General features: G+C 44.4%; 1 protein-coding gene across 3 annotated transcripts in view; it reads left to right on the top strand.

Moving 5' to 3' along the window:
* Positions 1-27,433, top strand: part of xrcc5 (X-ray repair complementing defective repair in Chinese hamster cells 5) — a 398,838-nt gene that overhangs the window by 79,390 nt on the left and 292,015 nt on the right. For all 3 annotated transcript variants that reach the window (XR_011961734.1, XM_072580078.1, XM_072580075.1), the window contains exon 5: positions 22,119-22,241. Coding sequence is in view for 2 of the 3 variants with exons in the window: in XM_072580078.1 (XP_072436179.1) it covers positions 22,119-22,241 (123 nt within the window). In the remaining variant the exon portion in view is untranslated. The remainder of the gene's footprint in view (positions 1-22,118; positions 22,242-27,433) is intronic.

The raw sequence follows: 27,433 nt of genomic DNA, 5'->3' as shown, positions 1-27,433 counted from the left end.
GTTCCTCCACAGTCATCCCTGCTAAGGTATTGCACCATTGAACTTTGATACTGGATTAGTGGTGCTGGAAGAGCACAGCAGTTCAGGCAGCATCCAACGAGCAGCGAAATCAACGTTTCGGGCAAAAGCCCTTCATCAGGAATAAAGGCAGTGAGCCTGCAGCATGGAGAGATAAGCTAGAGGAGGGTGGGGGTGGGGAGAGAGTAGCATAGAGTACAATGGGTGAGTGGGGGAGGAGATGAAGGTGATAGGTCAAAGAGAAGAGGGTGGAGTGGATAGGTGGAAAAGAAGATAGGCAGGTCGGACAAGTCAAGGAGACAGTAAGTGAGCTGGAAGTTTGAAACTAGGATGAGGTGGGGGAAGGGGAAATGAGGAAACTGTTGAAGTCCACATTGATGCCCTGGGGTTGAAGTGTTCCGAGGCGGAAGATGAGGCGTTCTTCCTCCAGGCGTCTGGTGGTGAGGGAGCGGCGGTGAAGGAGGCCCAGGACCTCCATGTCCTCGGCAGAGTGGGAGGGGGAGTTGAAATGTTGGGCCACGGTTTGGTTGATTGGTGCGGGTGTCTCGGAGATGTTCCCTAAAGCGCTCTGCTAGGAGGGGCCCAGTCTCCCCAATGTAGAGGAGACCACATTTGGAGCAACGGATACAATAAATGATATTGGTGGATGTGCAGGTGAAACTTTGATGGATGTGGAAGGCTCCTTTTGGGCCTTGGATAGAGGTGAGGGAGGAGGTGTGGGCACAGGTTTTACAGTTCCTGCGGTGGCAGGGGAAAGTGCCAGAATGGGAGGGTGGGTCGTAGGGGGGTGTGGACCTGACCAAGTAGTCACGGAGGGAACGGTCTTTGCGGAAGGCGGAAAGGGGTGGGGAGGGAAATATATCCCTGGTGGTGGGGTCTTTTTGGAGATGGCGGAAATGTCGGTGGATGATTTGGTTGATGTGAAGGTTTGTAGGGTGGAAGGTGAGCACCAGGGGCGTTCTGTCCTTGTTACGGTTGGAGGGGTGGGGTCTGAGGGCGGAGGTGCGGGATGTGGACGAGATGCGTTGGAGGGCATCTTTAACCACATGGGAAGGGAAATTGCGGTCTCTAAAGAAGGAAGCCATCTGGTGTGTTCTATGTTGGAACTGGTCCTCCTGGGAGCAGATACAGCGGAGGCGGAGAAATTGGGAATACGGGATGGCATTTTTGCAAGAGATAGGGTGGGAAGAGGTGTAATCCAGGTAGCTATGGGAGTCAGTGGGTTTGTAAAAAATGTCAGTGTCAAGTCGGTCGTCACTAATGGAGATGGAGAGGTCCAGGAAGGGGAGCGAGGTGTCAGAGATAGTCCAGGTAAATTTAAGGTCAGGGTGGAATGTGTTGGTGAAGTTGATGAATTGCTCAACCTCCTCGCGGGAGCACGAGGTGGCGCCAATGCAGTCATCAATGTAGCGGAGGAAGAGGTGGGGAGTGGTGCCGGTGTAATTACGGAAGATCAACTGTTCTACATAGCCAACAAAGAGACAGGCATAGCTGGGGCCCATACGTGTGCCCATGGCTACGCCTTTGGTCTGGAGGAAGTGGGAGGATTCAAAGGAGAAATTGTTAAGGGTGAGGACCAGTTCGGCCAAACGAATGAGAGTGTCAGTGGAAGGGTACTGTTGGGGATGTTTGGAGAGGAAAAAACGGAGGGCTTGGAGGCCCTGGTCATGGCGAATGGAGGTGTAGAGGGATTGGATATCCATGGTGAAGATAAGGCGTTGGGGGCCAGGGAAACGGAAGTCTTGGAGGAGGTGGAGGGCGTGGGTGGTGTCTCGAACGTATGTGGGGAGTTCCTGGACTAGGGGGGATAGGACAGTGTCAAGGTAGGTAGAGATGAGTTCAGTGGGGCAGGAGCATGCTGAGACAATGGGTCGGCAAGGGTGGTCAGGCTTGTGGATCTTGGGAAGGAGGTAGAACCGGGCAGTGCGGGGTTCCCGGACTATGAGGTTGGAAGCTGTGGGTGGGAGATCTCCTGAGGTGATGAGGTTCTGTATGGTCTGGGAGATGATGGTTTGGTGATGGGGGGTGGGGTCATGGTCGAGGGAGCAGTAGGAAGAGGTGTCCTCGAGTTGGCGTTTGGCTTCAGCGGTGTAGAGGTCAGTGCGCCAGACTACCACTGTGCCCCCTTTATCCGCTGGCTTGATGGTGAGGTTGGGATTAGAGCAGAGGGATTGGAGGGCTGCGCGTTGTGAGGGTGAGAGGTTGGGGTGGGGGAGGGGGGACAACAGGTTGAGGCGGTTAATGTCCCGGCGGCAGTTGGAAATGAAGAGGTCGAGGGCAGGTAATAGGCCAGCGCGGGGTGTCCAGGTGGATGCAGTGTGTTGGAGGTGGGCGAAGGGGTCCTCGGAAGGTGGGCGGGAGTCCTGATTGTGAAAGTAAGCTCGGAGGCGGAGGCGACGGAAGAATTGTTCGATGTCACGTCGTGTATTAAATTCATTGATGCGTGGACGGAGGGGGATGAAGGTGAGTCCTTTGCTGAGGACTGATCGTTCGTCCTCAGTGAGGGGGAGGTCTGGGGGGATGGTGAAAACTCGGCAGGGCCGGGAGCTGGGATCTGGTGTGGGTGTGGAGCTGGGAGTGGGGTCGGAGCCAGTACCTGGAGTGGGTGTGATGGTGGGGGGAATGGGGGTGGAGGCATGAGCTGGGGTGATGTTGCCCTCGGGGTTCTGGGGTGTGGGGATAGTGACAGTGGGGTCTGTGGGGGGCGTATCAGCAGAATGCAGGTGAGTGGCGCTGGTGGGGGCGGAAGTGGTGGTGATCATGGCAGTAGGGGTGGCGGGAGTCACTGAGCGTGTGGCATCAGCGATGATGTGAGGGCCGGAAGTGGCTGTGGGAGTGGCCATGATGTGGGCGGAAGTGACATCATCACGCAGCATGGGGGTGGTAGCTGCGTCAGCCGCATGGCTAATGGCGTTTCCGAGGCCAGGGGAATCTTCTGGAATGTTTGAGGAGCGCTGGTTATGGAGGTGGGTGGATAAAAGTTTGTTGTACTTACAGTTTTTGATGTTTGAGATGGAATTGAAATACTGTTTGTTGAGAGTATGAATTCTCCTGAGGATGTAGTACAGAGTGGGTCCTTTGCAATTCTGAGAGAGTGTGGCCCTCAGCTGAGGCAGGGCTGACTGTAGAGAGGTTAGGTGACGGCGCATTGCTGCAAGCGTGGAGCGGAGGATCTTGAAGGAGAACTGTTGCTGGTGTTTTTGAATCTGTAGTCTGTACTGTTTGTCCTGTTCGGGTCCGAACTCTGCTGGTTTAAAGGTGGTCTGGAGTCCGTGTGGGATGAGTTGGTTACGGAGGCAGGCACTGAGGAAGCAAATGTGGCTGTGGTACCGAGTTTGTTTCACAACATGGTTGAAGAGCTTCAGAGCAGAGGAAATGAACTTTGGCCTTTGCCAGCTCCTCCCTCATAGCTCCATAGTTCCCTTTATTTAACAGAAATATTGTCACTTCCGATTGTACCCTCTCCCTCTCAAATTGCAGATTGAAGCTTATTATATTATGGTCATTACTTCCCAATGGCTCCTTCACTTCGAGGCCCCTGGTTCGTTACACAATACCAGATCCAGAATTGCCTTCTCCGAGAATCCATCTCGGAGGCACTCCATAAAGTCTCTTTCTTGAGGTCCAATACCATCCTGATCCTCCCAGTCCACCTGCATGTTGAAATCCCCCATAACAACTGTAGTAACATCTTTGCGACAGGCCAATTTCAGCTTCTGATTCAACTTACACCCAACATCCAGGCTATTGTTTGGGGGCCTGTAGATAACTCCCAAGAGGGTCTTTTTACCCGTAGAATTTCTCAGCTCTATCCACACTGACTCTACATCCCCTGATTTTAGGTCCCCCCGCGCAAGGGACTGAATATCATCCCTTACCAACATGGCCACACCACCCTCTCTGCCTGTCAGTCTGTCCTTACGATAGCACGTGTAGCCTTGAATATTCATTTCCCACGCCCTGTCCACTTGAAGCCACGTCTCAGTTATCCCCACAATATCATATCTGCCAATTTCCAAAAGAGCCTTAAGCTCATCCATCTTATTTTTAATGCTTCGTGCATTCATGTATAGTATTTTTAATTTGTTACTGCCCTCACCCTTCCCATCAACTCCTATTTCACTCAACCTTACAGAATGATCCCTTTTTGAGTTTTCTGCCTAATTGATACAGTTGTCTTTCTTGACTTCCCTTGTTCTAACTTTCTCTTCAATTTCCTTCTTAAACATCCAGTTTGTCCCCTCCCCCCGGCTACTTAGTTTAAACGTAGCTGTGTTGCAGTAGCAAACCTGCCTGCCAGAATGCTGGTCTCTAACCTATTAAGGTGCAAACCGTCTCTCTCATATAATTTATGTTTACCACAAAACATACTCCAGTGATCCAAGAATTTAAATCCTTGCTTCCTGCACCAGTTCCCCAGCCACACGTTCAAGTCCATTATCTCCCTGTTTCTGGCCTCACCAGCCCGAGGAACTGGAAGCAAACCAGAGATAACGACCCTGGACATCCTGCTTTTCAGCCTTCTTCCTAGTTCTCCAAAGTCTTGCTGTCGTATGTTCTTCCTCTTCTTCCCGACATCATTTGTGCTGACATGTACCACCACCTCTGGCTCGACCTTGAGGATGTCCTGCACTCTGTCTGTGATGTCTTTCACCCTGGCACCAGGAAGGCAACACACCATCCTTAAGTTCTGCCTGCTGCCACAAAAACCCCGGTCAGTTCCTCTCACGATGGAGTCCCCTATTACAACGGCTCTGTGCGATGTCCGACTCTTCCGCTTTGCCTCCATGCCAACCTTTGATTGACAGACCTGGCCACCTCACGGACTGGCAGTGTCATCTGTCCCTACTGTTTCCAAAAGATTCAACTTGTTCCTGACAGGTACTTCCCCCAGCGTCTCTTGCACCTGTCTTCTCTCTGCCTTCCTCATCGTCTGCTCTCTTCACGTATGGTCGGTGTAATAACCTCGCTGAAGGTCTCGTCCAGAAAGATCTCGTTCTCTCGGATGAGCCTAAGGTCCTCGAGTTCTTTCATCAGTGCTGCAATATGCTCTGTCAGTAGCTGAACGTGCACACACTTTCCACACTTATACGAGCCAGACACATCAGAGTCGTTGACCTCTCACATCAAGCACGTAGCACACTGAACCAGCTTGGCAGTCATGTCCTCACCCTCTTCAACTGTGGCGTAATCAGCTTACCCACCCTCCTTGTCAAAGACTCCTGAGCAAAAGCCTCACTCTTCAATCCACAGGAACTTCCTTGGACCCTCTTTTTGGGGCAAGTCTGTGGACATTTAATGTAGGTTAGAGGAGGAGGGTGGGAGGGAGGCCCTACTTTGTAGGACCTGGGGTCTAGAAAACACCCATCAAATAACAATCACTTACCTTCCCGACCGGCTTGGCGCTCCGACTTTACTTCCGTCCAGCTCCTGCCGCTCTCTGCTGCGAAAAGACTGTTGGCGTTGAGGTAAGTTCTTAAATAACAATCACTTACCTTCCCGACCCGCTTGGCGCTCCGACTTTACTTCCGCCCAGCTACCGCTGCTCTCTGCTGCAAAAGGAAAGCACGTCCAATCCACCCAACCTGCGCATCTGTGGACTGTGGGAGGAAATCCTTGCAGACACGGGAAGAATGTGCAAACTCCACACAGACAGTTGCCCAAGGCGGGAATTGAACCAGGGTCCCTGGCTCTGTGAGGCAGCAGTGCTCACACCTGCTGCCCATTTTTTTAAATATCAAAAGTAAATTCCTGATATGTTTGAACCTTGACTACCCCTAAGTTCTGGATGCCCTGATTGTCTGCCCTCATCTTCGCTGAAGCCTTCATTCATGTCTTTGTTGACTCTAGACTTGATTATTTGAATTATTTTCTGTCTGGACTCTCATGTTATATCTTTGATTTGATTTTTTATTGTCATATGTACTGAGATGCAGTGAAAAGTATTATTTTTTCGTCCTAACTAGACAGATTATATCTTACTCAAATCCATCAGGGTAAGAGAACCGAATGCGAAATATAGTGTTACAGCTACGGCGAAGCTGCAGAGAAAGATCATCTCTAATGAATGTGACATCCGTTCACAGGTCTGATAACAGCGGGGAAGAAACTGTTTTAGAATCTGATGGTATATGTTTTCAAACTCGTATACCTTCTGCCCAGTGTAAGAGGGTGGAAGAGAGTATAATCAGGGTGGGAGAGGTCTTTGATTATGTTGGCTGCTTTCCCAAGGCAGTGGGAAATGTAGATGACGTCAATGGATGGAAGGCTGGTTTTCGTGATGGACTGGGCTGTATTCACAATATCATGTAATTTCTTGCTGTCTTAGGCAGAGAAATTGCCATACCAAGCTGTGTTGCATTGGTATTGTAAGTATTCTCAACAGAAGTAAAATAATGGCAGCAGAAGAAAAGAGACATAACTAACATCTTGTTATAATGTCTTTTTATTCTTGTGTTTTTTAAAGACTGTGAACTGAAATGAGAGAGAGCTGTTTTTAAAACTGGTGTTTGAAAGACTGACCTGAAAACCATGACAGGCATTGTAAACAATTGTTTGAACAAACAGTAATTGAAATTCAAATTGCAGATTATCTCAAGCTGAGGTGTGTGCTGATGTTCTTGTAAACATAGGAGCAGGAGGAGGCCATTTGGTCCTGCCAGTCTCATCTGCCATTCATCACGATCATGGCTGATCATCCAACTCAATAGCGTAATCCTGCTTTATCCCCGTAACCTTGGATCCCATTCACCCCAAGTGCTACATCTAGCCACCTCTTGAATACATTCAGTGTTTTGGCATCAGTGGTTAGCACTGCTGCCTCACTGCACCAGGGTCCCAGGTTCAATTCCAGCCTTGGGCAACTATCTCTGTGGAGTTTGCACATTCTCCCCGTGTCTGCGTGGGTTTCCACCGAATGGTCCAGTTTCCTCCCACAGTCCAAAGATATGCGGGTCAAGTGAATTGGCCATGCTAAATTGCCCATAATGTTAGGTGCATTAATCAGAGGGAAATGAGTCTGGGTGGGTTACTCTCCGGAGGGTCGGTGTGGACTAGTTGGGCTGAAGGGTCTGTTTCACACTGTAGGGAATCTTAAAAAAAAACTACTCCCTGTGATAATGAATTCCACAGGCTCACCACTCTTTGGGTGAAGAAGGATCTGGACCAGATGGGCCAATGGGCTGAGAAGTGGCAGATGGTGTTTACTTCAGATAAATGTGAGGTGCTGCATTTTGGGAAAGCAAATCTTAGCAGGACTTATACACTTAATGGTAAGGTCTTAGGGAGTGTTGCTGAACAAAGAGTGCAGGTTCATTGCTCCTTGAAAGTGGAGTTGCAGGTAGATTGGATAGTGAAGAAGGCGTTTGGTATGCTTTCCTTTATTGGTCAGAGTATTGAGTACAGGTGTTGGGAGGACATGTTGTGACTGTACAGGACATTGGTTAGGCCACCGTTGCAATATTGCATGCAGTTCTGGTCTCCTTCCAATCGGAAAGATGTTGTGAAACTTGAAAGGGTTCAGAAATTGGCCATGCTAAATTGCCCGTAGTGTTAGGTAAGGGGTAGATGTAGATGTAGGGGTAAGGGTGGGTTACGCTTCGGCGGGGCGGTGTGGACTTGTTGGGCCAAAGGGCCTGTTTCCACACTGTAAGTAATCTAATCTAATCTAAAACAAAGATTTACAAGGATGTTGCCAGGGTTGGAGGATTTGAGTTATAGGGAGAGGCTGAACAGGCTGGGGCTGTTTTCCCTGGAGCGTCGGAGGCTGAGGGGTGACCTTATAGAGGTTTACAAAATTATGAGGGGCATGGATAGGGTAAATAGGCAAAGTCTTTTCTTTGGGATCAGGGAGTCCAGAACTCAAGGGCATAGGTTTAGGGTGAGAGGGGAAAGATCTAAAAGAGACCTAAGGGGCAACTTTTTCACGTAGAGGGTGGTAAGTGTATGGCATGAGCTGCCAGAGGAAGTGGTGGAGGCTGGTACAATTGCAACATTTAAGAAGTATTTGGATGGGTATTTGAATAGGAAGGGTTTGGAGGGATATGGGCTGGGTGCTGGCAGGTGGGACTAGATTGGGTTGGGATATCTGGTTGGCATGGACGGGTTGGACCGAAGGGTCTGTTTCCATGCTGTACATCTCTATGACTCTATGACTGTATGACTCTGGCAATGAAAGCCAACATTACCATTTGCCTTCTTTAATTCCTGCTACACCGGCATGCTTACCTTCTTACTGCACACTCCCCTCTCCCGATTTACAGCCATTCAGGGAGTAATCTGTCTTATTTTTGCTTCCAAAGTGAATAACCTCACATTTATCCAAATTATACTGCACCTGCCATTGATTTTCCCACTCACCCAACCTGTCCAGATCATGCTGAAGGATCTGTGCATCTTGTCATAGTTCACCCTCCCACTCAACTTGGTATCATCTGCAAACTTTGAGATTTTGCATTTTGTTCCCTTGTCCAAATCATTAATATATATTGTGAATAGCTGGGGTCCCACTACTGATCCTTATGGCACCCCACGAGTTACTGCCTGCCAATTTAGATGATAAGAAGTAGGAGTGGAAGCCAGGTAATTTGGCCCATCGAGTCCACTCCACCATTAAGTCATGTCTGGGCATTGCAACGCCACTGACCTGTACTCTTCCCGTATCCCTTAATTCCTTGCGAGATTAAGAATTTATCAATCTCTGCTTTGAAGACATTTAATGTCCTGGCCTCCATTGTATTCTGTGGCAATGAATTCCACAGGCCCACCACTGTCTGGCTGAAGAAATGTTTCCTCATTTCTGTTCTAAATTGACCCGCTCTAATTCTAAGGCTGTGCTCACAAGTCCTCAGCCGTTCATTGTATTTTAGACCTATCATTCCAGGAATCACGCTCCAGTGCCAGTATGTCCTTCCTGAGGTGTGGAGCCCAAAACTGGACACAGTATTCTAAATGGTGCCTAACCAGAGCTTTATAAAGTCTCAGAAGCACATTGCTGATTTTATATCCCAACCCTCTTGAAATAGAAAATGAACTGGAGTGATTGGAACCAGGGTCAGACATGATAATCTACATCCCTGAAAACTGCATGTACCTACCCCTGAAATCTGCAGGTACTGTACCAGAGTCTATAGACTACTAATGTATCCATTATTTCTAGAGCCACTTCCTTAAGTACGCTGGGATGTAGATTATCATGCCTGAACTTGGTTCCAGTCACTCCAGTTCATTTTTGTTTTTATGTTATAAACTTGATGTCAAAGATCTTTTATTTGTAAAGTCTGATTAGATGCAATTCTGGGGGTAATTGAACGTTTTAATGGTGTTGCAAACCCAGTCATAGTAAGGCTGAGTTTGTTTTGGCTTGCTATCCCTGTGTAACAAGACTAACTGAATCACTTGGAAATGCCTTTGATTTATTAAATCAGAAAGTCTTGGCGAATACCAATTGTTGCAGAAAAATGTTTTCTTTTCTTCAGTTTGTAAACTTAGTTTTAGATTGCAAAAAACAGGCAACTTCTGATCTGCGTACTTCTTTCCCTCTCTCACACTTTGTATCTCTTTTACCTGACTCCAGCTCCAAACTGCTCAGCCAGCCCAGAAGTAATCACATAATTGTTGCCAAACAAAAGGTATCTGTCACTGACAACTGCTACTAGTCTACAAACCAAGTAACTTTATAAACAAATACAGAAATTTCTGGAGAAACTCAGCAGGTCTGACAACATCTGTGGAAAGAAAGAAGAGTTAATACTCGAGTCCAGTGACCCTTCTTAGAACTGAGGAATCACCGATTAATGTTTTGTTACCTACTACTGACACTAAGAGTTTCTATAGGTACTTGAAGAGAAAGAAGTTGGTAAAGACAAATGTTGGTCCTCTGCAGACAGAAATGTGGGAATGTATAATAGGGGACAAAGAAATGGCTGAGCAACTAAATACAGAGGAACCTTGATTATCCAAAGGACACAGGCAGGGAGTATTATGTTCGGTTAATTGAATGCCAGATAATATAGTTAGCCAAGCATTGGGACCTTGCGATCTTGTTCTGATAATCTGTAATTTGGTTAATCAAATGGCGGATAATTGAGGTTCCTCTGTACATACTATGATTCTGTCGTCACAAAAGAGGACACAAATCAGATATCAGAAATGTTGGAGAATGCAAGATTTCATCAAAGGGAAAAACTGAGGGAGATCAATATTAGTAGAGAAGTGGTGCTTGGAAAGTTGATGGAATTGAAGGTGGATAAATCCCCAGGCCTGATAATCTATATCACTGAGTACTGGATACTGGAATGGATACATTGGTGATCTATTGACTCTGGTACAGTACCTGCAGATTGGAGGGTAGCTGATGTCACTCGACTATTCAAAAAGGGAGGTAGAGCAAAAACAAGGAATTATAGACCATTAAATCTAATATTGGTAGTGGGGAAAATTCTGAAATCCGTTGTCACGGATTTAATAGAGGAGCATTTAGAAAGCAGTAGCAAGATCAGACAGTGTCAGCATGGATTTATGAAGGGGAAATCGTGCTTGACAAATCTGTTGGAATTCTGTGAAGATGTAACTTGTAGAGTTGTGTCACAAAGCTAGTCCCTTTTTTCCTAAAAGCTGTTCCTTGGCTCAAGGAGACTCTGTCTTTGATTTTTATTCAGAGGGACAATAATCCGAGCCAGGCTCTGATCAGTCTGGTTTGGTACATAGATGAAAAAGATTTTGAGAGGCCGTTTCTTTATATGTAAACAGATAAGACCTCAAGCCAAAGTGGTTATGTTTTAGAACTGACCTGTATAATGAAAAGGTAGTGGACAGCTCTCTAGCTGAGCAGTTTTAGTTCAGTCTTGAACTGGTTGAAAGTTCAATAGGAAGCTGTGTGGAAACTCTCTCTCTTTCTTTTCTGCCCTTCAACTTCACCCTGTAAGCATGTGTTCATTTATACTAGTTTTCAAAGGATGTTCATTTATTGGGACTGTTGTATATATTCAGAACAGCATTATTAAGTCTAATTGGATAGGTTGAGTGCTGTAGGGTTTCTTTTATTCTGTTCTTTGTGTTTCATTGTGTAATTTTGTGAATATGTTTTGTCTTTTAAAATCTCGTAGTCAACCTAGCTAACTTAATCTGGGTAATTTTTATTGTACGCTTACCGAAATAAATTGCAAAGTTATGGCCTGAGCTGCCTGCTTAAGAATGTTTTGAGTGGTCTGGCTTAGTCCATAACAGTTGACAAGAGGGAGCCAGTTGATGTGATATATTTGGACTTTCAATTAACCCTCAACCTTGATTGGGATTGTTAACCAGGTCAATCAGGTAGCCATGGCTGACAGATATAAGCAGGAGATTCAGAAGGTCTCTCAATCTAGGGACTGGTTTTGAGCTGGTAGACATGTGACATTGTAGTAGATGAAAAGCAATAATCCTTCTGACTGCTTGTGGACATGCAGCATCTTCAGTAATTAGGAGCTTAATTTTCCCTGAGGCACCAGATACTATAACCTTTCAAGAGTTGATGGATTAAGTTAAGGAATGTTACAATACCAAACCTTCTCTAATTCTAAGATACTATCGGTTTTATTCAGCTGTTCCAGAACTGGGGAATCCATACCAGGAATTTTGATGAGGCTAAGATGACAGGCAGAGCATGTGATTTTGGGATAACCCTGAATGAGATGTTGAAAGGCTGTGTTTGGATGTGGAATTAATGACATAACCATGCAAAAGCCCCTACTAACTAAGTCTAACAGGACTGCAAACAGGAGCTACAAGTGGCTTTGTCATTAGAAGATATAGTAAGTGGAGCATGGGAGCTACCACTGATTGTCGTGAGAGGCTTGGGTTCAAGCCTACTGGGGTGGAGTTGGTTGAGAGTGATTCACCTTGATTGGCTGAACAGTTTTCGATGAGAAAATGGTTGCCTGAGTGAATTCCTAAATAAAAACCCAGAAGTTTTTCAGATAGGACTACGGACTATGAAAGGGACTAAGACACGTTGCATATTGACCCGCAAGTAAATCTGTGATTTTGCAAGGCCAGCCCAGTGCTATTTTAGTTACGGGCAAAAGTAGAGGCCGAAATCAGGAGGCTGGAAAGCAAAGGAGTCATCAAAGCAGTGCAGTTTGTGGAAGGGCAGTACTAGTTCTACCAATTGTGAAGCCTGATGGCTTGGTTCACCTTTGTAAGGATTTTAAGTGAATAGTAAAACTCTTCTCGCAATTGGATAAATACCCAATCCCTTGCATGGAGGACTTGTATGCAAAACTGGAGGGCAGGGTTATCCTTCATGGAGCTGAGTTAACCTTCAGCTGCAATTGTGCCTAGGTGAGGATTCCCAGAAGTATACCACAATTAATACCCTAAGGAACAAAAATAGAAATTGCTATAAAAGCTCAGCAGGTCTGGCAGTATCTGTGGAGAGAAACCAGTTAACGTTTTGGGTTGTGTGACCCTTCCTTGGAACTGATGGTAGCTAGAAAAATGCTTTATATGTAGAAGATAGGTTGAGGTGAAGGGGTAAGGAGTAAATGACAGATGGGGATAGAGACCAAGGAGAGAGAAGAGGAACAGTTAGACAAAGGGGTGGATAACGCTCTAGCTAGAAGGGTGAAAAGCTATTAATGGGTACTATCTTTCTTTAGGCTTTTTCTCTTTGGGCTCTATCCCCGCCTATTGTTTGCTCCTTAACCCCTCCACTGAACCTACCTTCTGCATATAAACCAACAGTTTCCAAGCTACAGTCAGTTCTGAGGGAATGTCACTCGACCTGAAGTGTTAACTTTGATTTCCCTTCATAAATGCTGCCAGACCTGCTGAATCTTTTTTAGCAATTTCTGATTTTTGTTTCTGATTTACAATATCCACACTACTTTCAGTTTTTTTAATATCCATAATGGCAGCCAGTGCCGTTTTCCAATGGATGATGGAGAACATTTTACAAGAGCTACTCCAGGTTGACGTTTACGTGGATGATGTGCCAATAACCAGGAAAACCAAGAAAGAGCACTTGGGGAACTTGGACTTAGTGCTTAAACATTTCTCCCAGGTGGGCCTATGTCTTAGAAGGGAAAAATGTGTGTGTTCCAAGCACTTCAAGTGTCCTGCTTGGGATACAGAGCCAACAAAACTGGGTTACATCCTTTGGAACACAAGTGAGGGCGTTCAAAGGTGTTCTGGCTCCCATGTCTTACTGGAGTGCTTAGGTTTTGGGTTGGTGAATTATTACAGGAAATTCATATGTAACCTGGCCTCCATCCTGGCACCCTTACATCTGCTGTTGAAAAAGGGTTAACCTTTGAATGGTCGTGTAGCCAAGATGTAACCTTTACAGAAGTGAAAAAGCAGCTATCATCATTGAAGGTGTGAGCTCACTATGATCCCTAGTGAGATGTGGTACATGCGATACCTACCCAAGTGGTATCGGGGTAGCGTTGAGGATCCAAAATTTTAATTTAGGCTGCTGTCAGAAGCAACAAATATATATAGGTTTTTATTAACAACAAAATGGTATTTCAATTTAAAATAGCACTACAAAACGGCTGCAAGTTATGATTTGACTTTTGAACCTGTATTGCTGCTTGTTGAATTAGCTGAAGTAGAATATAAGGCAAACAATGGAGTCTTCATAAAATGAATACTGACATATTAATTGATCATTCGAACTAACCTTGAACTCCAAGCATAAGATGGTGATTTATGTAAATTAAGAACACTTTCCCAGGGAATATCATTGGATTAGCCTGTTGTCAATCATGCCACCATATTACAGTCGATTGGCCTTTTCTTGTAATTAAGACTATACTGTCTCTCAAAAAAAACATATAAAAATGCTTATTGTTCAATTGTAATTGCATAATTTTGGAGCTCAGAAGTTTTAACCTCTGTGTTGTTTGAAGAATTGTGTCAGGCTGTCTTACTTTATTAAACCAATGACCTTGCTTTGCATAGACCGCATTCTGTTGATTCTTTTGACCAATCTGAAGACCTAGGGGTCCCGTTTGGGATCCAGATCTTCAGCACTGGCTTTCCAGTGGCCCAGCAGAGAGGCATGCCCAATACTGTATGCTTCCTGGACTTTGGCTGATGCTAAGCACAGGTAGAGAAGGAAGTTTTGGGCGGTCGTCTTTGGTATGAGAAAGTTCCACTAATACTTTGACAGATCTAAATTTGTAATAAATACAAATTATGGCCACAAATCCTTATTCGGGCTACTTAAAGAAGATAGGCCATGCTGCCCATAGTTTCAGGTCGAATTCAGCTGTGGATACAAAATGATCCTGTTATGGCAAACTCAAACAACTAGTGATAATGGGGAACACAGAAGGACCATCACAACCAGGATTAAAACATTTCTGGATCCAGCGAGACCAGATCTCTATAGAAGATGGCATTTTATTATTGGGAGGAAGAGTGATTATCCAGAGTCACAGTAACCATGAGATACTGATTGAACTCTACCAGGGCCATCTAGGAGTTTCCAAAATAAAGATGTTATTTATGGTTGCCAGGATTGAATACAGACATAGCTGCGTTGGTGGGGCAGTGCCCAGAGTGCCAACAAGGACAGAAATTACCACCAGCAGCTCCCCACATTTGTGGGAATGCCAGGTAAATCCTGGACATGGTCCTACACAAAAGAACTATACTGGTCCTTTTGTGGGCTGAATGTTCCTAGTTATTGTGGAAGCCCATTTAAAGTGGTTGGATGTGCATATAGTTCATTTGGCAAGCTCAAGGAATACAGTTGAAAAGCGAGCATCTTTTGCGATACCCGGACTCTCAGAAGTATAGGTCCCAGACAGTGGGATGTTATTCACCAGTGGGATATCATTTAGGAAATTTGAGTATTTCCTAAAGTTGAATGGCATTCAACATGTTTGAAAGCTCCATGCCACCCATTGTCCAGTGATTTGGAAAGAGCAGTCCAAATGTTGAATGCAGGCTTGGAGAAACAGTGTACATCTTCAGTTGATACTAACTGTTCCAGTTCTTGTTCGATTATCGGACCACCCCTCATCAGGGATAGGTCCAGCTGAGTTGCTGATGGGGAGAAGATTCCACACCTGATATTCTCAGACCTGGGGAGAAGGGTGAAACAGCATCAGGAACACCAATGTCAGCCACATGCCTCTTCTGAGCAATAGAGGCAGTTTACTTCAGGGGACAAAGTTTGGTGCTGAGACCAAGTAAATAGCCAAGAATGGGTACAGGGGGAGGTCGACATGAGCTCAGATCCCGTGACATGCAAAGTTCAAGAAGGTGAGGTGGTCCTGAACAAACATGGATCACCTGAAAGCTGCTACCATGCAAACAGGGCAGGAGCAAAACATATGTGGCACCTCAGAACAGCCAGAAAGGTTGTCAGAAACTGTGGGTTCTGTCCCACTGTCTAGCATCGAGGAATTCTTAGAGTCGTGATGGATGCAGCCCTGAAAGCACTAGCATCAGACAAAGAGGAGGAAATAGTCCTGTAATGTTAACTTTTAACTTTATTTCTTTAATTTTCTACTTATAGTAAGAGCAATGAAAGTGCTTTACTTTAAACTTTGTTTCTCTGTATTATGACTTGTTCCTAAATTTTGAACCTAGGTACCTTCATATCTAACATGCACCATGTGTGGCGACACTGTACACTTCTCACTGTGCATGTATACTTGTGTACCTGAGTGCACGAGACAATAAAGCTTAAATCAGTAAATCAAAGATTTGTTCAGAGTGCTGGAAGTTGAAAGCAAAACCCGTGGGAATTGTTAGCGATCATAAGTGAGTCTGAAGGGCTTATGCCCGAAACGTCGATTCTCCTGCTTCTTTGATGCTGCCTGACCTGCTGCGCTTTTCCAGCACCACATTTTTAAGCTCTGATCCCCAGCATCTGCAGTCCTCACTTTCTCCTGAGAAGAAAAAAGCCACTGATCAGAATGTAACTTTATCTAAGGTCTCTTAGTTACAGTTGGTCACTGGGGTATGAGTGCAGAGGAAATACACATGGTAGATTAGAGACATAAAAGGTGTTATGGACCAGGCCAGACTCCTCAAAACATTTAAAGATGGTAGTCCAGGCCCTAACTTTTCTGGTTGCTTCAGGCAGGTGTAAGGTGGATATCCCAGGAGCAATGCAGCTGGTCAAACCATTTGGCATCATATAAAACAGAATTTATTTACCCATTGCCGAAGAAAACGCGAACAAAAGAAAACAGAATTTAGAAGAAACTGATTTGAAAACCTGACCAACGCAATATCCCTCGCAACCTAACAAAGAGCTGTTCCGATTTCCTCCAACATTCCATAAACACACCCCTTGGCAAAAAGGTAAATTCAAACGTGGATTCTTATAAGAGATAGAGATGGCAGAGAGAATCAGCTAGGGATCATTTGCTGAAGCGTGGAACCTCTTTTCACTCCAGCAGTTTCTCTTGGTCCCTGGGTAAAAGCTAAACCTAACTAGTAAAACCCCTGAACTAGGAGAACTGGCCATCCCCCTTTTATTGTACAAGTATTTTAAAACTAACCTAAAAGCACTTTTCCCTGATTGTTGCCTTACGCAGTATTTGTTAGCCATAATGAAAGTGGCTTTTTCCCAGACTAATCTTAACCTCTGCCTTTTACAAACCCTTTTGAAAAAAAAGATGACATAGAGTCATAGAGATGTACAGCATGGAAACAGATCCTTTGGTCCAAATCGTCCATGTCAACCAGATATCCTCAGTTAATCTAATTCCTTTTGCCAGCACTTGGCCCACATCCCTCTAAACCCTTCATACTCATGTGTCCATTCAGATTCCTTTTAAATGTTGCAATTGTACCAGTCTCCACCACTTCCTCTGGCAGCTCATTACATATACACACACCACCCTTTGTGTGAAAAAGTTGCCCTTAGTTCTCTTTTAAATCTTTCCCCTCTCACCCTAAACTTACGCTCTCTAGTTCTGGATTCCCGCAACCCAGGGAAAAGACCTTATCTATTATACTCATGATTTTGTAAACCTTTATAAAGTCACTCCTCAGCCTCCAGCACTCCTGAGGAAACAGCTCCAGTCTATTTAGCCTCTCCCTATAGCTCAAACCCTCCTACCCTTATAAATCTTTTTTGAACCCTTTCAAGTTTCACAATATCCTTCCTATAAAAGGGAGACCAGAATTGTGCACAAGATTCGAAAAGTGGCCTAACCAATGTCGTGTACAGCCTCCCAACATGACCTCCCAATTACTTTACTCATTGCTCTGATCAATAAAGGAAAGAATGTTAAATGCCTTCTTCACTATCCTATTTACCTGAGACTTCAGCATTGTCACAAGGGTTTTTATTGAAAGGCAAGATAACGCCATTTCAATCAAAGGCAGCATTAAAGCTGATAACTCTTTAAAGGCATTGAGGGGCTAGTTAAATGTTTTCTTGTACGGAAGAGAAATTATAACCTAGACTAGTAGTATTATTGCGAGACTACTAATGCAGAGACCCATTCGTGTTCTGGGGATCTGGATTTGAATCCCACCACAGAAAAATCCATCTAGTTCACTAATATACTTATCAGCTCTGCCTTACATGTGACTTCGGACCCACAGCCTCTGGGCAATTAGGGAATGGCAATAAATGCTGGCCTAGCTGGTAATGCTCACAAGCTGTAAATGAATGAATAAAATACAGGACACTGGTGAGACTGCATGCATGCACTGTATTGGTTACCTTATTTGACAAAGAATGTTAAAGCATTGGAGGTTGTTTGGAGGAGGTTTAAGAGTTGAAATGGATAGGGTATTTTGAGGAAAGGCAGGATAGTCTAGGCTTATTTTCACTGGAATTTAGAAGAGTAAGCGGTGAATTGATTGATGTTGAGGGATCGTACAATCTATAACTAGGGGTTGCTTTTTACAACTGAAGAGATACCATTTTAAAATAAAGATTAGGCAACTTTTTCTTTGAGGTTTGAGAGTCTTTGGAACTCATTCTGAAAAGGGAGTGGAAGCAGAGTTCTTGAATATTTTATGGCAGAGGCAAATTGATTCTTGTTACTCGTGAGGTTGAAAGGTTATTGGAGGTAGGTGAGACGTGGATTTAGATTTGAATCAGCCACTGAATGGTGCAGCAAGTTCAAGATGCAGAATGGCTTATTCCTGATTTGTATGTTCATACATTTGTATTTGCACACAATTGTAGAAGCTGATAGGAAAGGTCAACTAGACAGTTAATAAAGTACATGGAATGCAGCCTTCATAGAGGAGATGAAAGATGAGGCATTTGATTAAATATATTGTGACGATACTGTGCCTTTAAGAGTTGTGTTCTATAATGTTTCTCTTGCAGAGTGGTTTGGTCGCATTGGTGCCAAGGTGTCTCCTCTCAGCAGGCAGTTTGTAAATAGCTATGGGTTTCTCCTAGAGTAAGACAAAAGACTTCAGTAGGCAAATCAGGCTTACACAGACCCAGAGGACTTCAGTTGTGCTTTCAGTTGTTTTTTTTTTGTTACATAGCTGCTGGAGATAGCTAGAGTTGTCTCTGCTGCTAGGTTGAAGACTTAGAGAATTTTCATGTTTGAAATCAGAAGGGTCAGATTGTTTCTTTGTGTTTTTTCTATTGGACAGAGAGACAGCATATAAGAATAATAACTGTTTTGCTACATTGCATTTTGCAAAAGAGTATGTTAGTGGGATGCTGCCTGTATTGGAACATTTGATGATTAGTGGTTCAATAATATACTGTCTTGTTTAGTATGTCAATAGTAGAAAGATATATGGATTCTTTTTTGCATTTTAATTAGAATCAAGTGTGTTTTGACTAAAGCTTAGTGATGGACCAATTGAATCGTATCTGGAGAACAGTGCATTATACTTCCTTGTAAAATAAAATAAAAATTACCGAATAGGCTATCTCTGTAATATGTTTTGAGGGGGAAACTGGTCTGGTCTCTGACAAACTGGGGACTCATCAGGGGTCAAAATCTCTCATTCTAGATTAGGTTTAGGATTATTGGATTCAAAATGTGAGAAATGAAGCTCACTGTTCGAGTCAAATTCTGAAGCAGTCATTATTCATACATTCTTGCAAGCCCAGGTGACCACAAAGTAGGCACACTTCTGAATAATTTTATTGCACATTTTTACAGTTTTCTATGAGCCCCTGTGTACCTCCCCTTTTGCGTCATATGTGACAGTTGTATTGCACTGTGCATCTGCTAATCTAATCTGTTTACCACATCTGTCTGTGGCCTGTTGTTAGCATGCAACCCCCCCCCCCCCAACCTTGACAGCTGGGTCTTATTACTTTTGCTGACGCAACACTGGGTTTTATTTAGTTATCTTGTTCATACTAACTCCATATGTGCGTGACAATTGCAATTGTCATGTCAATACATCTGTTTCTACCAGTCGACCACCTCCCTTTTCGGTTAGTTATTTCTTGGTATACACCCTCATGATTTGGCCTTGCGATTTTTGCAGAAACAACATTTGCAAGTGCATCTCACAAAAGACAGTATGTAGTGAGTGTTGGTGTTCTCTTTTAGAGTCATAGAGTTATAGAGATGTACAGCATGGAAAGAGACCCTTCGGTCCAACCTGTCCACGCCGACCAGTTCCAACCCAATCTAGTCCCACCTGCCAGCACCTGGCCCATATCCCTCCAAACCCTTCCTATTCATATACCCATCCAAATGCCTCTTAAATGTTGCAATTGTATCAGCCTCTACCACATCCTCTGGCAGCTCATTCCATACACGTACCACCCACTGCATGAAAAAGTTGCCCTTTAGGTCTCTTTTATATCTTTCCCTCTAGTTCTGGACTACCTGATCCCAGAGAAAAGACTTTGTTTATTTATCCTATCCATGCCCCTCATAATTTTGTAAACCTCTATAAGGTCACTCCTCAGCCTCCGACGTTCCAGGGAAAACAACCCCAGCCGTTCAGCCTCTCCCTAAATGTTGTATTTGGTTGGTTTAAATAGAGAATCCTTGTTCAATCCTGGCTCTTTCAGTTGCTGATAATTTCCTGGGTATGGAAGAAGTCACTTGGGGTGGTTTAAAGAAAGTGAGTAAAACAACACTTTTGGAGTCTTTGTATATATTAAGGCTGAAATAGAAAGATCCTAACTCAACAGAGAAAGCAAGCGTTAAGGGGAAAACACAGGAAAGTGAACATGGTTCTATTGAATGGAGGAGCAGGCTCAGGGAGCCAAACAGCCGGCTCCTTTTCATATTTCTTATGATCATAAACAATGAGAAACTTTCCAATGGCTCATTTTCCAACTGTGTTGAGTAATTTCGAGTCATGAACTCTGTACCCCATTATTGATTAATTCTTTTCTTGCCATGTGCTGATTTTCATTTGTACAAATGTTTGTATTGTTCTGGCATTCACAGTCACTCTAATGAAATGCTTTAGGTAAAAACAATGACTGCAGATGCTGGAAACCAGATTCTGGATTCGAATGGTGCTGGAAGAGCACAGCAGTTCAGGCAGCATCCGAGGAGCAGTAAAATCGATGTTTCAGGCAAAAGCCCTTCCATTCTGCTACAACCATTCTCACTCTGCCTCTTGTTCCATGATATTTTTGTCACATGATCTTTCTGAGCCACTACCTTCACTTTTCTGAATACCACTCTCCCAAATTTAAAGTGCATATAATCCATCACATTTCCACTTGATTCAAATGTTGCCTTTTCTTTTGCCTCTCTTCACAGGTACTGCCAGACCTGCTGAGTATTTTCTGTACCTTGTTTTCATTTCAGACTTGTGGTCTCTGATTGTTGTTTTGTTTTAGATTAGGTGCTGGTTTTGTGGAGCATTCAGCTGTTCGGCTAAATAATCTGGCTCTTTGTGTACTTCCAATTCTTTCTATGAATATTGGTTTCATCTTGGAGTGCAGTTACTAGCGGTGTTCCACAAGGATCTGTTTTGGGACCATTGCTGTTTGTCATTTTTATAAATGACCTGGAGGAGGGGCTTGAATGCTGGGTGAGCAAGTTTGTGGATGATACGAAAGTCGGTGGAGTGGTGGACAGCGAAGAAGGATGTGGCAGGTTACAGCGGGATATAGATAAGTTGCAGAGCTGGGCAGAAAGGTGGCAAATGGAGTTCAATGTAGCTAAGTGTGAAGTCATTCACTTTGGTAGGAGTAACAAGAAGATGGATTACTGAGCTAATGGAAGGCTACTTGGTAGTGTGGATGAGCAGAGGGATCTTGGTGTCCATGTACACAGATCTCTGAAGGTTGCCACCCAGTTAAATAGTGCTGTGAAGAAGGCATTTGGCGTACTGGGCTTTATTGGTAGAGGAATTGAGTTCCGGAGTCCTGAGGTCATGTTGCAGTTGTATAAGACTCTGGTGCGGCCTTATCTGGAGTATTGTATACGGTTTTGGTCGCCATACTATAGGAAGGATGTGGAGGCACTGGAACGGGTGCCGAGGAGGTTTACCAGGATGTTGCCTGGCATGGTAGGAAGATCGTATGAGGAAAGGCTGAGGCACTTGGGGTTGTTCTCATTGGAGAAAAGAAGGTTTAGGGGAGATTTGATAGAGTGTACAAGATGATTAGGGGTTTAGATAGGGTTGACAGTGAGAACCTTTTTCCGCGTATGGAGTCAGCTGTTACTAGGGGACACAGCTTTAAATTAAGGGGAGATTGGTATAGGACAGATGTTAGGGGTAGATTCTTTACTCAGCGGGTTGTGAGTTCATGGAATGCCCTGCCAGTATCAGTGGTGGACTCTCCCTCTTTATGGTCATTCAAGCGGGCATTGGATAAGCATATGGAGGTTATTGGGCTAGTGTAGGTTAGGTAGGCTTTGGACGGCGCAACATCGAGGGCTGAAGGGCCTGTACTGCGCTGTATTTTTCTATGTTCTATGTTCTATGGTTCCACACCTATGTACATTTAAAACTCTTAAAGCAACTGGGAATTCTATAATCCTATAAATCAAGCCATTTTTCTTTTCCAGTTCCCATTGACCCAGCCTTACATTCAGCCATCTAAACATGAAGTTCTAAGAGAAGACTCCTGTTAAAATCTTGCAGAGGAAACCACATAGAATTGCTAAGCAGCCTGATCCTGCACCTCCCTGATATGATTTGGCTGTACTCAATTAGTTTTATTTCATTTTGTCTTTCAGGGGAAAGAAGTATGACAAGTTACATATTGCAGTATTCACCGATCTGAACAGTCCTTTCAGTTCCGACCAGTTTGATGCCATAATAAGTAGCATGAAAAAATTTGGAATCACACTGCAGTTCTTGTGAGTATTGATCATTGTATTCTGTTCAGATCCAGTATGTGTTTGGTAAGATTGGCTTCCAGTGGGAGGCAGAGAGTTGTGTGATAGCAGTAGCTCAGTAACATCTCTGTTTTAAGCGTACTGAATTACTGTGTTTCAAAGCCCTTTGGGGTGGAGAATTCCAAAGATTCACTATCCTCTTAATGAAGAAATTTCTCTGGTTCCTAAATTTGCAGAATCACAGAATTGTGTAGGAGCAAAAGGAGGTCATTTGGCCCATTGGACCTAGGTATATAGAACATTGAACAGTACAGCGCAGAACCTGCCCTTTGGCCCTTGATGTTGCACCGACCTGAGAACTAATCTAGGCACATCCCCCTACACTATCCAATCATCATCCATAGGCTTATCCATGGACTGTTTAAATGCCCCTAATGTGGCTGAGTTAACTATATTGACAGGCAGGGCATTCCACGCCCTCACCACTCTCTGAGTAAAAAACCTACCTCTGACATCTGTCTTAAATATATCACCCCTCAATTTGTAGCTATGCCCTGTCGTACAAGCCAATGTCATCATCCTAGGAAAAACACTCTTACTGTCCATCCTATGTAATCCTCTGATCATTGTGTATGACTATTAAAGTCCCTCTTAGCCACCTTCTCTCCAATGAGAAGAGATCCAAGTCTCTCAGCCTCTCCTCATAAGACCCTCACTGCAGACAAGGCAACATCCTAGTAATTCTCCTCTGCACCTTCTCCAGTGCTTCCACATCCTTCCTGTAATGGGGTGACCAAAACTGTACACAATATTACAAGTGCGGCCGCACTAGCATTTTGTACAGTTGCAGCATGACATCATGGCTCCAGAACTCAATCCCTCTACCAATAAAATTTACACACCATATGCCTTCTTAACAGCATAGAACATTACAGCGCAATACAGGCCCTTTAGCCCTCGATGTTTCTCCGACCTGTCGTACCAATCTCAAGCCCACCTAACCTACCATGTACGTCCATATGCTTGTCCAATGACGACTTAAATGTACAGCGAATCTACTACTGTTGCAGGCAAAACATTCCATACCCTTCCTACTCTCTGAGTAAAGAAACTACCTCTGACATCTGTCCTATATCTATCACCCCTCAATTAAATACTATGCCCCCTTGTGCTCGCCGTCACCATACTTGGAAAAAGGCTCTTCCTGTCCACCCTATCTAGCCCTCTGATTGTCTTATATGTCTCTATTAAGTCACCTCTCAACCTTCTTCTCTCTAACAAAAACAGCTTCAAGTCCCTCAGCCTTTCCTCATAAGACCTTCCCTCCATACCAGATAACATCCTAGTAAATCTCCTCTGCACCCTTTCCAAAGCTTCCACATCCTCCTTATAATGCGGTGACCAGACCTGTACACAATACTCCAAGTGCAGCCGCACCAGAGTTTTGCACAGCTGCAGCATAATATCATTGTTTCGGAACTCGATCCCTCTATTAATAAAAGCTAAAACACTGTCTGCCTTCTTAACAACCCTGTCAACCTGGGTGGCAACTTTCAAGGATCTGTGTACTTGGACACTGAGATCTCTCTTCTCATCTAAACTACCAAGAATCTTACCATTAGCCCAGTATTTTGCATTCTGGTTACTCCGATCAAAGTGAATCACCTCACGCTTGTCTGCATTAACCTCCATTTGCCACCTCTCAGCCCAGCTCTGCAGCTTATCTATGTCTCTCTGTCACCTAAAACATCCTTTGTCCCTATCCATAACTCCACCGACCTTAGTGTCGTCTGCAAATTTACTAACCCACCCTTCTACACCCTCATCCAAGTTGTTTATAAAAAAGACGAACAGCAGTAGACCCAACACTGACCCTTGCGGTACACCAACCGCACTATCAACCCTGGGTAGCAACTTTCAGGGATCTATGTACATGGATTCCAAGATCCCTCTGGACATCCACACTACCAAGAATCTTTCCATTGACCCAGCATTCTGCCTTCCTGTTATTCTTCCCAAAGTGAATCACATGTATCTGCATTGAATTCCATTTGCCACCTCGCAGCCCAACTCTGCAGTTTGTTCAAGTCCCCCTGCAACCTGCAACATTCTTCCACACTGTCCACCACTCCACTGACTTTAGTGTCACCCATCCACCTATGCCTGCATTCAAGTCATTTATAAAAATGACAAACAGCAGTGTTCCCAAAACAGCTCCTTGTGGCACACCACTTGCAAGTGGACTCCAGGCTGAATATTTTCCATCAACCACCACTTGCTGTCTTCTTACAGAGGTTCATGTCTGATAAACCTAACTGATTTTTTTGAAGAGGTGACTAAGATAGTGGACAGGGGAGAAACAATGGATGTTGCTTATATGGGTTACCAAAAGGCATTTGATAAAGTTGCTATCACAGACTGGAATTGAGGGAAAATTACTGACATGGCTGGAAAAATGACTGAGTAGCAAGTAAAAAACCTATCTCTGATTTCCTGTCAGACTTCTTCTCTCCAAGGAGTGAGAGCCTTTTTCCTCAGATGGTGATAGCTAGCACGAGGGGACATAGCTTTAAATTGAGGGATGATAGATATAGGACAGATGCCAGAGGTAGATTCTTTACTCAGAGTGTAGTAGGGTGTGGAACGCACTGCCTCCAACAGTAGTAGACTTGCCAACTTTAAGGGCATTTAAATGGTCATTGGATAGATATATAGATGAAAATGGAATAGTGTAGGTTAGATGGGCATCACATTGGTTCCACAGGTTGGCACAACATCGAAGGCCGAAGCGCCTGTACTGTGCTGTAATGTTCTATGTTCTATAAACCTCCTGCCTTTTACTTTAAAATTATGACCCCCTCATTCTGACACTTAACTAAAGGGGACAGCTGCTTATCATCGAACCCTAGCCAAGCTCCTTCAATACAGTTACAACACTGGCACCGATCTCACATTGTGGAAAATTGTGCACAAAAAGCAGGACAAATTTAATCCTCTTTTTGAAGTATTTGCCGCGTATATTCCCCTTAAACTTTCCTGAAGAAGGGCTTATGCCCGAAACGTCGATTCTCCTGCTCCATGGCTGCTGCCTGACCTGCTGCGCTTTTCCAGCAACATATTTTTCAGCTCTGATCTCCAGCATCTGCAGTCCTCACTTTCTCCTACAAATTTAATCTAGCCAGTTACCGCCCTATCAGTTTACTCTCGATCATCCGTAAAGATGTGTCATCAACGATGCTATGAAGTAACACTTGCTCAGCAATAACCTGCTCAATAATGCCCAGTTTGGATTTCACAAGGGCCACTCAGCTCCTCATCACCATACAAAGAACAAAGAAAGTTTACAGCCCAGGAACAGGCCCTTTGGCCCTCCAAGACTGAGCCGATCCAAATGTAATGTCTAAACCTAAGACCATAAGACCATAAGACATAGGAGTGGAAGTAAGGCCATTCGGCCCATCGAGTCCACTCCGCCATTCAATCATGGCTGATGCACATTTCAGCTCCACTTGCCAGCGTTCTCCCCGCATTTCAGCTCCACTTGCCAGCGTTCTCCCCGTAGCCCTTAATTCCTCTAGACAACAAGAACCTATCAATCTCGGCCTTGAAGACATTTAGCGTCCCGGCTTCCACTGCACTCCGTGGCAATGAATTCCACAGGCCCACCACTCTCTGGCTGAAGAAATGTCTCCGCATTTCCGTTCTGAAATGACCCCCTCTAATTCTAAGGCTGTGTCCACGGGTCCTAGTCTCCTCGCCTAACAGAAACAATTTTCTAGCATCCACCTTTTCAAAGCCATGTATTATTTTGTACGTCTCTATTAGATCTCCCCTTAATCTTCTAAACTCCAACGAATACAATCCCAGTATCCTCAGCCGTTCCTCATATGCTAGACCTGTCATTCCAGGGATCATCCGTGTGAATCTCCGCTGGACACGTTCCAGTGCCAGTATGTCCTTCCTGAGGTGTGGGGACCAAAACTGGACACAGTACTCCAAATGGGGCCTAACCAGAGCTTTATAAAGTCTTAGTAGTACATCTCTGCTTTTATATTCCAACCCTCTTGAGATAAGAGACAACATTGCATTCGCTTTCTTAATCACAGACTCAACCTGCATGTTTACCTTTAGAGAATCCTCGACTAGCACTCCCAGATCCCTTTGTGCTTTGGCTTTATTAAGTTTCTCACCATTTAGAAAGTAGTCCATTCCTATATTCTTTTTGCCAAAGTGCAAGACCTCGCACTTGCTCACGTTAAATTCCATCAGCCATTTCCTGGACCACTCTCCCAACCTGTCTAGATCCTTCGGTAGCCTCCCCACTTCCTCAGTACTACCTGCCTGTCTACCTAACTTTGTATCATCGGCAAACTTCGCTAGAATGCCCCCCGGTTCCCTCATCCAAATCATTAATATATAATGCGAACAGCTGTGGCCCCAGCACCGAACCCTGCGGGACACCGCTCGTCACCGGCTGCCATTCTGAAAAAGAACCTTTTATCCCAACTCTCTGCCTTCTGTTAGATAGCCAATCCTCAATCCATCCCAGCAGCTCACCTCGAACACCATGGGCCCTCACCTTGCTCAGCAGTCTCCCGTGTGGCACCTTATCAAAGGCCTTTTGAAAGTCCAGATAGACCACATCCACTGGGTTCCCCTGGTCTAACCTACTTGTTACCTCTTCAAAAAATTCCAACAGGTTTGTCAGGCATGACCTCCCTTTACTAAATCCATGTTGACTTGTTCTAATCAGACTCTGCTCTTCCAAGAATTTAGAAACCTCATCCTTAATGATGGATTCTAGAATTTTACCAACAACCGAGGTTAAGCTGATTGGCCTATAATTTTCCATCTTTTGCCTTGATCCTTTCTTGAACAAGGGAGTTACTACAGCCATCTTCCAATCATCCGGGACCTTTCCTGACTCCAGTGACTCTTGAAAGATCTCAACCAATGCCTCTGCTATTTCCTCAGCAACCTCTCTCAGAACTCTAGGGTGTATCCCATCGGGGCCAGGAGATTTATCAATTTTAAGACTTTTTAACTTTTCTAGCACTATCTCTTTCGTAATGGCAACCATACTCAACTCAGCCCCGTGACACCCTTTAATTTTTGGGATATTACTCATGTCTTCCACTGTGAAAACTGACGCAAAGTACTTGTTAAGTTCTCCTGCTATTTCCTTATCTCCCATCACTAGGCTCCCTGCATCA

The sequence above is a fragment of the Chiloscyllium punctatum genome, chromosome 10 (genome assembly GCF_047496795.1).
Source record: "Chiloscyllium punctatum isolate Juve2018m chromosome 10, sChiPun1.3, whole genome shotgun sequence".
NCBI lineage: Eukaryota > Metazoa > Chordata > Chondrichthyes > Orectolobiformes > Hemiscylliidae > Chiloscyllium > Chiloscyllium punctatum.
The sequence above is the reverse complement of the archived record's forward strand: the minus strand, read 5'-3'. Positions and strand labels throughout refer to the sequence as shown.